Raw genomic sequence first — 15243 nt, 5'->3', positions numbered from 1 at the left:
TCTTACACTGCTAGCACAAGAGCTGATTTACAAGTTCAAGTAAGGCAACATGGCATTCCTTTACCCCACTAACACTTATTGATAGCTTTTTGTTATAGTCTGGTGTAGCTTTATATTTGCAGGGGGGAATAGCTCAAGTCACACTGACAAAAGAATAATTGAGACTTGGCTAGTTTTATTGCTTTTTCCGGGGTTGCAATAGATGGTTTACTGTACCACAATGATCCCATAATGTCATCACTGGGCGACCGCAGAGTGGATTCTGCTCCCTTTTTTTTTAAACACACCAGCTTTGGTGAATGAGCTTGACTGAAGCACATCAAAGCTCCTAGGACTCCCTACCTTGGTCCCTGTCCTTAAAAGTGCATTCTGCATTTCTCAATAGATACAAAAGAAGGAAAGAAAACATACACCAGTATTACTATTCAAAATCCAGACAGGATCTGTAAACACGGCCTGTAACACTATCCTCTCCCGTCTCGCTTCCCGGTCCTCCGAAAACAGCAGTGTAAACAAGCAACGCTCCACGAGAGAAGAAAAACAGCACAGGCCTCGGCAACGGGCTGATCTATAGAGGAGAAGCAGAAGGGTCCTGTCTAAACACTGCCTCTTATTAAATACGGTGTGACGTAAAAGCGCAGGGGGAGAGGTCAGGGTTACTCAAACACTGCACACGGGCAGCGGCCTGACGGAAACAAACGGCTATCTCCACTTCCTTGCACAGAAAAATGACAACCAGTCTTGTTTTGAAATGATGATGAAGTGCCTCAACTTGCTTTCAATACTGTTGGGGTCAGTAGGAATTTTTAAGAAGAAGTCTTTTCATTGAAGACTTCTACAAATAGGCCTCTTATTTAAAGGTTCTGCCAAAAATACGAAGCAGTAATTAATAATTTCTTAAAGCGCTTTACACATTGGGGGGAATCTCCTCATCCACCACCAGTGTGCAGCATCCATCTGGATGACACAATGGCAGCCATATTGTGCCAAACCGCACACCACACACCAGCTGATTGGCAGAGAGGAAACGAGTGAGGAGTGATGAAGCCAATTATGATCTGGGGTTGTTTAGGAGGCCATGACGGACTGAAGCCAATGGGCAAATTTTGGCCAGGGTTAAACCCCTACTGTTTTCAAAGGACGTCTTGGAATTTTTAACAACTACAAAGAGTTAAGACCTCAGTTTAATGTCTCATCTGAAATATGGAACAACGGTTAGCATATTGCACTTTATACTTTTAGATAAATACGTTTAGTTGTCGCTCACTTGAATGACTTTCTTACCTTTCCTCCCTTACTGCTCACAACTTCAGGTTTCATCAACATGTTCCCCATCTGTGAGTCATTGCAGTTCCCAGAAATTATTACATATTACACCCCCCCCCCCCCAAGATATTTTTTATATAACATGCATCATAGCTCAAATATGTGACTCTCCAGTAATACAGTGTTGTAACGATCACACTCAAACCGAGCCCTTCAGAGTTTCGTGTATAGTCCGGACAGTCTTGAGTGTAACTATGCAGGAATTCGGCACCCACCATCTCATAATGTCTGTGGCAGCCTGAAAGAAAAAAAAAAGAAAAATCTGGGGGATGATACTTGTGGAAACAATGCTCCAATCCCTGGAGCTTCACCTTCCATTGATACTCCAGAAAGGCCCGTTTGTATTTCTAAATTAAGTTTCTGCCTCCTTTTATGGGCCTTCGTGTTCCTGAGCCCACTGTGTAAAGGGCCTTTTGAAAGCGGGGTTTTAACACACAATTGGATTACAGCAAAGCACTTGGTGAGAAAGCGGCGGGTTGGGACAAGCGGACCTGCGAGAAGTACAGATGGTTTAGTGCATGCATAATGAAACAGACCAGGCGGTGTGTGTGTTTGTGTGTGTGAGTGCATGTGTGCTCCCCCCTGAAGCCCTCGGCCTGGCCTGGGAGAGGAAGAGTCGGAGGCAGGCCAGGGGGTATAACACTCCTACCCAACCTGCCTGCCGCCGCGAGCCAGTCCTAATGATCTAATTAGGGAATCACCTCGCTGACTAATTCAGCCACGTTCCTATCGGTTCCACAAACGAAGCAACATGAGTCTCTCAATTAGCCCGAGCTTGTTATCAGATGCTAAACAACGTCTTTTTACCTCAATGTTTCTTTTCAAGTATTCAATACTGAATTCTGCTGTTAAATTGAGCCGGAATAGCATGTTAACTAACAATTATTCACTACAGGTTGCTTTTACTATCAGTTCAACAGAATGAAGTGATCTTGGCTTATCTTAATTAGCCCAAGGTTGTTAGCGAATGCTAAATGCTAATAATTTTACTTAATTTTCCTTTTTTTAATGGTTTGATGAAAAATTTCATGGTCAAATTGAGGCTAAAGAAAACTTTGAATCACTCTTGGTTGCTTTGCCACTAAGTTACACCATGTTAAACAACCTAAGTCTGCTTACATTAAACTTTGTTTGATATCATATGCTAACCGACAACTTCATTTACATCTACATATTTGTTTGGTCACTGCGGGTTACTTTTCTCATAGACTTTACTATGTGAAGCAACCTGAGCCTGTCTCAATTAAATTAAACTAGTTATCAGATGCTAAACAACGTCTTTTTACCTCAACGTTTCTTTTCAAATATTCAATAATGAATTCTGGTGTTAAATTGAGCCGGAATAGCATGTTAACTAACAGTTCACTACAGGTTGCTTTTAATATCAGTTCAACAGAATAAATTGATCTGAGCCTATCCCAATTAGTCCAAGGTGGTTAGTGAATGCTAAATGCTCATCTTTTTAATTAATTGTCCTTTTTTATTGTTCGGTAATTAATTTCATCGTCAAATTGAGGCTAAACAAAACTTTGACTCACTTTTGGTTGCTTTGCCACTAAGTTCCACCATGTTAAACAACCTAAGTTCACCTAAATTAAACTTTGCTTTATCATATACTTATATATCATATCAATTTGTTTGATTGTTTGATAGTCACTGCGGGTTACTTTTCTTATAGGCTTTACTATGTGAAGCAACCTGAGCCTGTCTCAATTAAATTAAACTAGTTATCAGATGCTAAACGGCATCCTTTTACCTCTATCTCTTTTTGATTGTTTGATAATGAATTCGGTTTTCGAAACGAGGCGGAATAACGCGTTGACTGAGTCACTCCAGGTTGCTTTTCTTCTCTCACACCCGAGCGCCGTTCCCATCTTTTTGATGGTGTGAGAACAAAATTAGAGATAGGCAGGAACCATCCCTCCTCTGTCTTTCAGTCGGCGGCCCATAGAGTGGCTTGTTATGCTCTTGTATAGAGGATTTAGGCATGGTGAATGGGCCTGTTTGTGCACGGTATTTAGTTGTTTGTTGTTTAGTGTCTTTTTTTGTTGTTTATTTCTGAGGGGAGGGTTTTTTTGTGTCCCCCTCGCTCTCTGAGGGCCCTCGACAGGGGGTAAATGCAGATGTGACACACAGAGTCTGGGTCTCACGCCTCATTTGCATATTTAATTAGCAATGGGCGCTGTGTGAGAGAGCACTTGGTCCGCGGAGGGCAACTGGGAGAGTGTGTGAAAGTCCCCGCACACTCGCACCCACCCGGCACCCGGTGTCCCGGCCCCCTTCGTTGCTCTTTCACATATCTCTGGGCTGTTGCTGGGGCGGGGGGTGTTGCTGCGTGTGTTTTTTTTTTTTCAGTCCACTCTTCAGATTGCCTTTGTTTTAAACTGTTGATGCAGACGGCAATGCTGAGCTGAATGCAAACAAGGCCCTAAATTGTTTACTTTGTCTAGGAGCAGATGAAGGGGCTGGCCAAACCTTTTTTTGTAGTGGTGGTAGGGGTCTGGCTTTTGTTTTTTCTTCCTTTATCAAAAAGTTGCGCTTCCTTGATTTATTGCAAACTGACATTTGTGCAGCAATTTTTGTTCACTTTTTTTACCTTTCGTTATATATGAGTTTCTTAAGTTGGAAAAATTCCCTAAGCATTTTGTTTGCTGGCATGACATTGGGGATATTTCTAGTAGAATGACTATTTTATCTCCAGTGGGAAATCAATACTCAACCTAGCATCTAAATCATCTTAAAGGTTTTCTTTGCCATTTTTGGCTGTAGCAGAAGAGTTAAAGTGACTGGGGTGAATTTTTGCGAAAGTTCCCCTTAACGTCTCGGACCAAATCATTGCTATCTCGGCTAATGGCACCGTTAAAGAGCACTTCTTTGGAGAAATCGGAGCCCATCAAATTTATAGGGCCTTTTTTATGCAGTACACCCAGGTCTGAAGGCTTTCTCTCTCTAGACTTATTTCCATAAGTGCCTCGGCTGCAAATAGCACACTCAGTGTGAATTCACAGCCCAGGCCACACTGTCGGTCTGACCTGCCGAGCCGTGTGCCAAAAGGACATTGGCTAGAGTACAGTCAGACCTTCTTTTCCAATAACTTCCCTTTGGTCAGAGTGATAATAAATGTAAGCTGAGATTTACAATTATGTCTGACAATTGATTGATCGCAGGTAGGATCTTCAAATCATATTTTTAATCAGTATCCAGAAATATTTAACAGTTGCATAGCTTCTGTGATTTTGATGTCAAAATAAATTATCAACGTTGATGAAAGAGTATTTTTGCGTGATATGCATTTGTCTGTCGGCCTACCGTGGCAGGAGTCAGCTCTATTGAACCGCCAACACGGTGGCCTCCTGCGTACACACATCAGCATAGGGTTTCACCTGTATGACCAGTGCGCACTTGGCAGCCAGACTGCACGGTCAGCACGCTCGCCGGTGATTCCTTGGTGCTCTGGACTAGACGTTTGCTATCCGAGTATTCAGACTGTGGAAACACAGATTTCAAGAGGCTGTCAAGTGCATGATTTCAATGCGGTCGAGAAACAAAAGAGTCACTGTCTGTCTTTCTCTCTCTTTGTGGTTCTTTAACAGAAGCAGGGCAGTCTGACAGTCCGAACCAGCCCAGTGAAGGCGACATCAAGGACCAGCCAGAAAATGGTAATGTCTGCTTATATTTCCCAATATATACAGAAATGTATACAGTATGTACAAATGCAGAATGTTATTCAGTTTACGTTAAAGTTCTGGCTTTAACTCATGTACACAAGATAACTTCTTATAGGGGTTCTTTATCTAAAAGCTTTTAACATCCATTGTCCGTTCATAATCTCCCAAAATAACACACTTTAAAATAAAATGTCTATATTGGCCTTTAAAATCCAAACACTATACATTTCCACAGTTTCATTACCCTGAGAAAATAAGATAATATATATTATATTTAAATCATATAACTTGTAATATGTCTTGTGAAACGTTTACCTTTAACAGTATCCCCTTTCCCAAAAGGTTACATAAAACCACTGTATTCTATGAAGCTTTCTTTATAGTGGAAAACAGATTTTTTTTAATGTCCTTTACTCACACAAAAAATGGAGAAGATTATTTGGAGAACCATAAATGTTTCCATTATAAAGAACATTTTGTGGAACATAATGGTTCTATGGATGTTTTGTAGCACTCTTATTGTTTAAGAGCGTAAAAGAGCTCTGAAGACCCTTATAGAGCTGTGATTGATTAGGGTTGGAGCAATACTGTGCAGAGCTGCGGCCCTTCAGGGATCGAGTTTGCTTTAGAGAAAAGCAAGGTAAAAGTGTTTTTATGGATGTGACACCTCTCTATTTTGGATGTGACGTGAAATTGCCACTTGTGTGACTTTGGTAAATCAAATATAATACTTTGAAAACATTGACAGAGACATTTTTGAGTATTTCTAAAGTATTGTAAAATACTTGCTTACATAAAATACTTAGAAACAGTTTCCGTATTTTGGTGAAAACCTAATTTTTGGGTTTGTCAAGGTTGACATTTGCATGGAATTGCTCATATATCTTTTTTATATTCTTTTTTAACTGTTAGATTAGAGAAAAACAGATTAATTTACAAACGTCATACTCAATGTTGATTCAATAGCATCAATGTAAAAATATATATATAACAAAACTTTGTGGAAGCCTTATGTTCACAGGTACACTGAATCTGGTCTTCATCAGTGTTTCCTAAAATTGAACCCAAATGGGGCCAGGTGTTGAATCACACTAGTGTTTGTTAGCCAGGTCAGCAATATTGGGTCTAGTTTGCAAAGTTTTGATGTTGTTTGAAACTGTAGGATTTGCTAGGTCTCCTCTGTTTGTGTAAGTCTGAGGTGGGTGATTACTCTTAAGAGGATTGCGCTTTCGTAAACTTGCGCGAAAAGTGGCGTCTCTCCAGCGCAGACGGAGAATTGTTCTAAACGGCCTCTTGTAAAACAAACACAGGGCAGCGATTCCGCTGATTTTGTGTGTGTTTACAAATTATTAGCGGACAATGAAAAAGTCTGTGTCGACTGATTTACAGTTTATGAAAACATAAACACGATGATTGAATGGAAACAGTCGCCTGTTTGCTTGAGTTTAAACAGAGAACGATGTCGAAAAAAGTCCCTCTTTATCCTCCCCCGGAGCTCCGTTACTTGTGTGTCCCCCAACACCGGATTATAAGGCATATTTTCCTCCTAACTTCCAAGATTATCACAGATGTGCGCTCTGAAGCTGGAGCTATTATTTCCACGCCCTTGTGTGTGACACCAACATGGGCCTGTTTACTCAGATTAGAGGATACAGACAGATGAGCGTGTTCATCTCTCTCATCCTGCATGTAGCTGATATTATCTTTTCATCTCTCTCTCTCTCGTCGTTGAACTGAAGATCACCCCGTTGTGCCGATATAGGCTGCACATAATCACTCCGCTAATGTCTTTTTTTTCATATTTTTCTCTCCCGTACAAACTCGCTCCATCTGGTATCTGTATCTGTCGTCCATGATCGTCGGATTATTTGCAGTTTTGATCCGAGGCAGTACAGGCAGGCCAGTCCCAACACAGAAATGCTGTCACCCTGTGCAATCTGAGAGGCCTTGTTCTGTTTCATCCCTTTTAATGCACATACTGGGCTCGGATCAGCAGCCTATGACCTGCTGGATCTAAAAACAATATATGCAAACTGGAGATACACTTAACTTACTGTAAAGGGCCTAGTTTTATTCAAACTACCTTTTTTTCTTTTTTGAAACACACAAGTTCTGCTGTATATATTCAATTAAAGTCAGAATTATTAGCCCTCCTGTTAAATTTGAATTCTTTTATATTTTTTTTCACCAATTTCTGTAGATTTTTACAACCCATTTCTAAACATAATAGTTTTAATAACTCATTTCTAATAACAGACATTTATCTTTGTCATGATGACAGGACATAATATTTTACTGGATATTTTTCAAGACACTTGTACTCACTTTAAAGTGCAATTTAAAGGCTTAATTAGGTTTATTAGGCAAGTTAGGGTAATTAGGCAAGTCATTTTAAAACTATGACTTGTTAAGGCAATTGGGGAAAAAATAACTTAAGGGGGCTAATAATATTGATCTTAAAGTGATCTTAAAATTTAAAAAAGAAAACAGCTTTTATTCTAGCTGAAAAATAATAGAAAAAGAAATATTATAGGAAATACTGTGAAAAATTTCTTGCTTGCAGAAAAAAAATTCACAGGAGGGCTAGTAATTTTGTCTTTTGCATTTTTATTTTTATTATTATTATATTAATTATTTGCTTTGTCTTTACCTGTATATACATTTATTATTATTATTATTATTATTATTATTATTATTATTATTATTATTATTATTATTATTATTATTATTTGCTCTGTCTTTAACTGTATATATATAATTATTATTATTATTATTTCTATTATTATTATTATCATTTTTATTATTATCATTATTATTATTTGCTTGTCTTTAACTGTATTTATTATTATTATTAATATTATTATTATTATTTCCTTTATCTTTAACTGTATTTATTATTATTAATAATAATATTGTTATTGTTTCCTTTATATTTAACTCTAAATATATTTATTATTATTATTATTATTATTATTATTATTATTATTATTATTATTATTATTATTATTATTATTATTATTATTATTATATTATTATTTCCTTTGTCTTTAACTGAGTATATATATATATATATATATATATATATATATATATATATATATATATATATATATATATATGTATATGTATATATATATATATATGTATATGTATATATATATATATATGTATATGTATATATATATATATATATGTATATATATGTATATATATATATATATGTATATGTATATATATATATATATATGTATATATATATATATATATATATATATATATGTATATATATATATATATATATATATATATATATGTATATATATATATATATATATATATATATATATATATATATATATATATATATATATATATATGTATATATATATATATATATATATATATATATATATATATATATGTATATATATATATAATAATAATAATTATTATTATTATTATTATTTTACATGCTATTTTTGCTTTTCTATTTAGTGACCATGAAAGGATCGCAGGGGGGAAAAATGTATATTTAATCTATAATATAATTATGAGAGTCATATTGTGAAATGATAAAGGATGTTATATTAAATAGCTAATAATAACGATTAATAAAATGAATAAAATTCTATATTTTTGCATTATTCGTTTTTTTAACAACTATTATAGCATTTTTTTTAATTAATATTCGTATTAAATTATTTGCAATATATTGTACTTACACTACCAGTCAAAAGTTTGGGGTCAGTAGGATTTTAAAATGGTTTTAAAAAAGTTTATCCTGCTTACCAAGGCTGCATTTAATCAAAAATACAGTATAAATTGTAAAATTGTGAAACGTTCTTCCACTATAATATAACTGTTCAAAAGTAGTTTATAATTTAATTTATCATTTATTTTAGTGATTTTAATGATGAATATTCAGCTTCATTACTCCAGTCACATGATCCTTCAGAAATCACTCTATTATTATTATTATTATTATTATTATTATTATTATTATTATTTTATTATCATTTATTATTATTTTATTATTTTTTTTTTTATTGGCGACGCAGTGGGTAGTGCTGTCGCCTCACAGCAAGAAGGTCGCTAGGTCGAGCCTCTGCTGGGTCAGTTGGCATTTCTGTGTGAAGTTTGCATTTTCTCCCTGTGTTCGCGTGGGTTTCCTCCAGGTGCTCCGGTTTCCCCCACAAGTCCAAAAGACATGTGGTATAGGTGAATTGGGTATGCTAAAATAGTCCATAGTGTATGTGTTTGAATGAGTGTATATGGATGTTTCCTAGTGATGGGTTGCAGTTGGAAGAGCAGCTGCTGTGTAAAACATGTGCTGGATAAGTTGCCGGTTCATTCTGCTGTGGTGACCCCAGAATAATAAAGGGACTAAGCCGAAAAGAAAATAAATGAATGAATTATTGTTGTTGTTGTTGTCATTGTTATTATTATTATTATTATTATTATTATTAATGGTAATAGTAATAAAAGCAATAATGACTGGAGCAATAACTTCATTTAAAACAACATACAATAAAAAAGCAGTTATTTAAAATTAATAAATTTATCAATTTTTTACATTTCATAAATGCCCTCTTAATAAACAGAATAATTTACTGAAAAAAAAAACATTGGGAAAAAAAACTGACTCAAAACTTTTGTAGTGTACATTTTTAGTGTATGTTTGTAGTTCATTTGCAGTGCATAAATTCTAAGGTTGTGTATAGTGAAAATGAAATATGAGCACTACAGCAGAATGTAAAATCATATTTTGGGTTCTGTGGAAAAAAGAGAAGCAGTCATGCGGCTTTTGAATGCCATGAGGGTGGGTAATTGTTGACAGAACTTTTCTTTGTGAGTGAACTCTTCTTTTTAGGACCACTGACTCCTTATACTGACTTTTGAATATTTTCATAAGGCCGTCACACACTTCCACCTTTTCCTTGTCACCACCTCCATTTCTCCCTCATTTCTCGCTCCCTCTTGTCCCTGATGCAGAAAAACATGACCAGTTTTTTTTTTTTTTCCCATCGTTTGTTTTTGCTGGTAAACCTTGACCCTTGTGCTCCATGCTACGTGCACTTTCACAAAGTGGGCTGCTGTCTTTCTGGGACGGGGCAGCCGTTGCACAATCCACAGACTATTAGATAAGGCCAGAGGATATCCTCTCCTTTACAAGCGCCCGCTCTCTCTCTCAGAGAAAGAGAGATGGGAGGTGAGAAATCCATAACAAAGGACAGCACAAGAAAAGTTAAAGACAGTTGATAAGAAGCTATTAAAAGTGGTTAAACAATAGTTTACAGCCTCTAATGAGGCTTGTTTATGGAAAGTTGTTAAATGTCCGGCAGAGGATAGCAGAAGCTATTCATTTTTGTCGCATTATTGTCTGTTAAAAATGTAATTTTCATAAATTTTTGAGGAACCATATCTGTGTTTTAAAAAAGTGATGATCTAATTTGACTGTTCTTAATAAATGTAATTGAGAATTGAGAAAAGCTTAATTGTGTAACTTGTTCTGCCTCTAAAACAGCTTTGTATATCTGATGACATCACCAAGGCCATGCGATCTATTACAATTTAGCCATTGTTTTAATTAATTTACATTCTAGTCTGGCTGCACGCTGGATATATAATTATCAGTTTTTACACTCCAATTAGTTACAGATTTATAAAATCAAACTTTGCATTTATTGTTAAACTTTTTTTTTTACTCATTCCTTCTTTATAATTGTGTATAATGATAATTGTCAGTATACACAATTCTCATCCTGGTTATGCGGAGAAAAAATACTCTTTGTAATTCTTAATCAAAATTAAATAACTTGCTCCGCCTCGTAAATGACTTTAAATCTCTGATCAGTGCACTCGAAACAAATGTTTTTACTACTTATTTATCCCGTAAGACCCAAATATAGAAAAAAAAAATTTTTTTAAATTGATAAGATATTGTTTTAGGAGGCCTCTGATGTAGGAATTAAAGATTTATTTATTTATTTATTTTACATTTTGGTAAGTTTTTAGGGTAATATTGCAACGTTGGACCTAGTTGTGAGCAGAATTTCTGTATTTGTACTCACTTTGTCTGAATAGGTATACAGAGCATTTAAGCATTCATTTGAGGGCTTATTCACTTACTTAGCCCCATAGCAGTATGGGAAATAAGCATTTATTCATAAAAATATTTGGTCACATTCAGTTTGGTTTGAATGAAGTCTGTGTTTACTTGCAGTGACAGTCCCTTAAACAGTTCTTTTCATCTGATGTAATGTGTATATACTGTGTACAGTATATTACACTTTGATGCTTGTTCAAACGACTTATTTAAAATGAGCTGAAAATGCAATTCTTGACGTTTTTTTTGGGGGGGGGGGGACAACTTAAATGTTTTATGTTCAATCCACTTACATTTGTAAAAACTAATAAACTAACTTAATTTCTTCATGTTGTCCCAATTCAAATCAATTCCGTATAGCCCAGTGTAATACTATGCATTCTATTAGGATATTCAATCAATTTAGCCATTGTTTTTGTGAGTACTTTTCAATAACCAGTCAACTGCTGACTGAAAAATCAAGCAGTATCCATTTTTATAGTAACCTATCCTGTTTTATTGAATTTCGTCTTCTAAGTAACAGTCCATAAACAATGCCTTGCATATGCTATTTTGTTAAATAATAATACATATAATTAGATTAGATTAGATTCAACTTTTTTGTCATTACACACGTACAAGTACAAGGCAACGAAATGCAGTTTAGGTCTAACCAGGAGTGCAATAGCAGCAAGTGCAGGATACAGGTATAAGTTATAATAGTAGATATTATAGAAAAACATTAGGTGATATTTACAGATGGATGTACTATGAACACTATATACAGGTTGCATTAACTATGAACAGAGATTTACAGTAGATGCATATATGTACAGGTTGCTATTAATAATCAGAGGAATGCAGATAGATGAACCTAATTGCAAATGTACAGTGGGTAGGTAAAATTCAAGATGAATTATAATAATAATCATCATAAAACGCTTATTCAAAACAAAGCAATTAATCAACCAATTTAACCAAATCACTTACTCAATTAAATATCATCTATCAGGCCACCAAGACCAGGCATTCTATTGGGTAGATTAAACTAACATCAATTTGGCCATTGGTTTTTACGCACTTATATGCTAACTCCATTCTGGTACAGCCTACACATGTTTCGTTATCCCCGCCCCCTTTTGTTGTATCTTTTACACAACGTTGTTTCTTATTGCACGTAGCTGCAAGCAACTTTCCATATCTGATGACATCAGGGCTGTGCATTACATTCGATCATTTAAACAAACAGCAGCCATTGTTTTAGCTAGTTAGCGTTTGCGTCTGGTATGCAACAGATGCTATTCACATTTCAATCATTTCCTGGTGAAAAAAAATCAGGCCCTGCACCTTTTTCCTCTTTGAATATCCTGTTTCACAAAGGTAGAATTCCACTTTAAGTTAGCTACACAACACTAAGAAGCTAAAAGTTTACTTAATATTGTGGGACAGTTGCCAAAACATCTAATATAGTTAATAACTTTATGATGTTGAACAAAAAATGTTACAGATATGGATACAGTATATGTTTGCAACTCCTGAGGCCAAGTGTAGTTCCACACGGCGCTCTTGTTGCTGCACTGGAGGCTTGTTGAGGTCTCTGTGCTGCTGTGAAAGGCGAACCTTGGCTCCTCCCTGCATGTGTGTATGTGTGTGTGTGTGTGTGCGCAGCGCTACAGTGGACACAGCTGGGAGTGATTATCCGTGTTGAGATATAGAAGCCCTGCCCCTTCCCTCGCCCCTGCCTCCCTATATGAGGCACTCATGGAAATGCCCTCGCTGAACTCCTGGTGCATATGCTCCCTATACTGGAATTCAAGTGACGAAGGCTCCTTCCCTTCGCTTGCTTTCTCTCTCCCTTCTCAGCCCCATTGCGTCATCCCTCCATTTTCCAAGTAATGGTGCGCCTCACTTGCGCTCGCTTATTATTGTTGTTTCACAGTATGTACAGCTGTGTGGAAACTTTGGCTTTTTTTTTTGCCTTTTCTCACTCTCGACCCCATACGCCACTGTCCTTGTCGCTTTGTTGTTTGGTAATTTACCTTGACTTTCTGCCACATACTGTCTCCCCTTCTTCTGATACCTCCCCGGACAAACTCTATCTCACTCTTCTTCTCAATCTCAGGGGCATCTGCGCAGGAATGCTCTCCGGGTCTGCAGTCTTTTAGCTCATGTCAGCACTTTCTCTTGCAATGAGCCGTAGATATTACCCCTCCCTCTGTCTCTCTCCCTCTCTCTCATTTCTCTCCCTCTCTCTCTGTTTTTATTATTTATTATTCCGCCCGTCCACATGCTATACGTCTCCTCATCCAGCCAGTCAAGACTAAACTCATTTCTATTGTTGGTTTTATAGCTCACCAAAGCTGTGGAGGAAGTCGTTTTAATAGCTACATCACTTAACAATTTGTCTTGTCACCATATCTATCTATAAAAAACTTGGAGATGTCTCAGACATAAAGTCTCTTAGTTGTACATGTATTTACATAATGCAGAGTTATTGCAAAGTTTGTCCCTTTCCTTCAGTTCCTGCTAGCGATGTACGTTTATATCGCAATCTAGTTATTTCTCATCCAGTAAATATTACTGTATATACAGTCGAAGTCAAACTGATTAGCCCTCCTACAATATTTCCCAAAGAAAGATTTTTTTTTAGCTTTCAATTTTTAAACATATTAGTTTTAATAACAAATGTATTTAGTCTTTATCATGATGACAGTACATAATATTTTACTAGTTGTTTCAATGGTAGTATTCAGCTTAAAGGTTATTGGACACTGAATACGAAATTTTCGTCTATAATTTTCGCACGTTAAACCAAAATGTGACCTCATAGTGAGTCAATCATATTGACACACTGCCTCCGAAACTTTCGTCTGTCATTTATTTATTTTTTTTCATCAGAAAAAGCACTTTGAGAGGTGTTTTGGCAGTTTAGAGCCACCAAACAAGCGAAAAGCTAAATACAGAATGCCGTCATTTGAGCTACAGATAACGTTATGACAAACACAGTGCATAAAATAAAGACAGAATGTGGTGGACAGTGAACCACTGTACAGTATGCTGGATTCAGTGACTGACGCACCTCTGTCCTGCTACTGTTTGGTGTATGTGTTTCGATACATTTGACGTACTGCCCATAGACTAGAATTGAAAGCATAGTCCGCTTTCTGTCTGTTGCTTCAACACGTCAACACAGCTGCCATCTATTATTATAGGTCTATTGGTACTGCCAGTCTCTGTTCAGGATTTGTTTACGTATGTGAATTTGTGAAGTATCACAAGCAATGTATCGCAATTCCACTGATTTCCTAAAATAAACTTTCCATTTCAGGATAATCCAGTGCAGATCTTTGATTATGAGCTGAACTCTCCTTCATGCAGTATTGGATTAACACAATATCAGCCTATTCCTCCACAAAATATGAATTGACTCCGAAATGTTTTGCATTTCTTTGTAATGGATTAATTAATACGCATCGGACTCTGTGTGTAATGTTTGTTTACATAATGAAGTTTTCACATATGAATACAAAAAAACGCATACAAAAATTTCGGACTTCAGTGTGCAAAGACCTTAACCAAAGTCCCTTTAAGGCAAGTCATTTCACTCGGTGGCTGTCTTTGAAACGCCTCTCGGGCAGCATGCTTGGGCATTATCTCTGAATGGGGAAACATCAAATTCTCCAAAACTGCTTGCCAAACTAACGATTGAATTTCATATTAGGAATCACCAACACAATTAAATAACAACGGTCTCTTTAGTTTCATTTCTAAACATCCAAATCACACAAAATCTGCAGAAACTTATGTCTGGTCTGAACCCTTCCCCCGGAGTATCGTCAGTCTATAGTGATCGATGATTGGCTCCTGTACTAGAAGGCAGGATTTATTCGGCACATAGCGATTGATGATTGGCTCCTGTACTGGTAGATTGGCCTTTATTCACCATATTGACGTTACACTTTTCCCTATTCATAAAGATACCAGTGACACGTCTTGTGTATTCTCTAGTCTTTGCCTTAACCCTTCAATAGACACCGTAACCATCTGGTTGACCTTTTGTCCATAGGTTATTATTTAAAAAAACTAAAATAATAATTGTTTCAAGGCCTAACAATTTTATAGAGTCACTTTAAAGGGTTAAAGTGCAATTTAAAGGCTTAAGGA

The 15243-nt window shown here is 36.2% G+C and overlaps 1 protein-coding gene across 8 annotated transcripts in view; it reads left to right on the top strand.

The window, feature by feature from the left end:
• The window catches only part of nfia (nuclear factor I/A), a 192226-nt gene that overhangs the window by 118525 nt on the left and 58458 nt on the right, over positions 1–15243 (top strand). For all 8 annotated transcript variants that reach the window (XM_056447558.1, XM_056447557.1, XM_056447559.1 and 5 more), the window contains exon 3: positions 4920–4985. In XM_056447558.1, the coding sequence (XP_056303533.1) occupies positions 4920–4985 (66 nt within the window). The remainder of the gene's footprint in view (positions 1–4919; positions 4986–15243) is intronic.

Source organism: Danio aesculapii, chromosome 22 (genome assembly GCF_903798145.1).
Source record: "Danio aesculapii chromosome 22, fDanAes4.1, whole genome shotgun sequence".
In the NCBI taxonomy this organism is placed as follows: Eukaryota; Metazoa; Chordata; class Actinopteri; order Cypriniformes; family Danionidae; genus Danio; species Danio aesculapii.
Note: the sequence above shows the minus strand (reverse complement) of the source record. Positions and strands in the feature narration are given on the sequence as shown.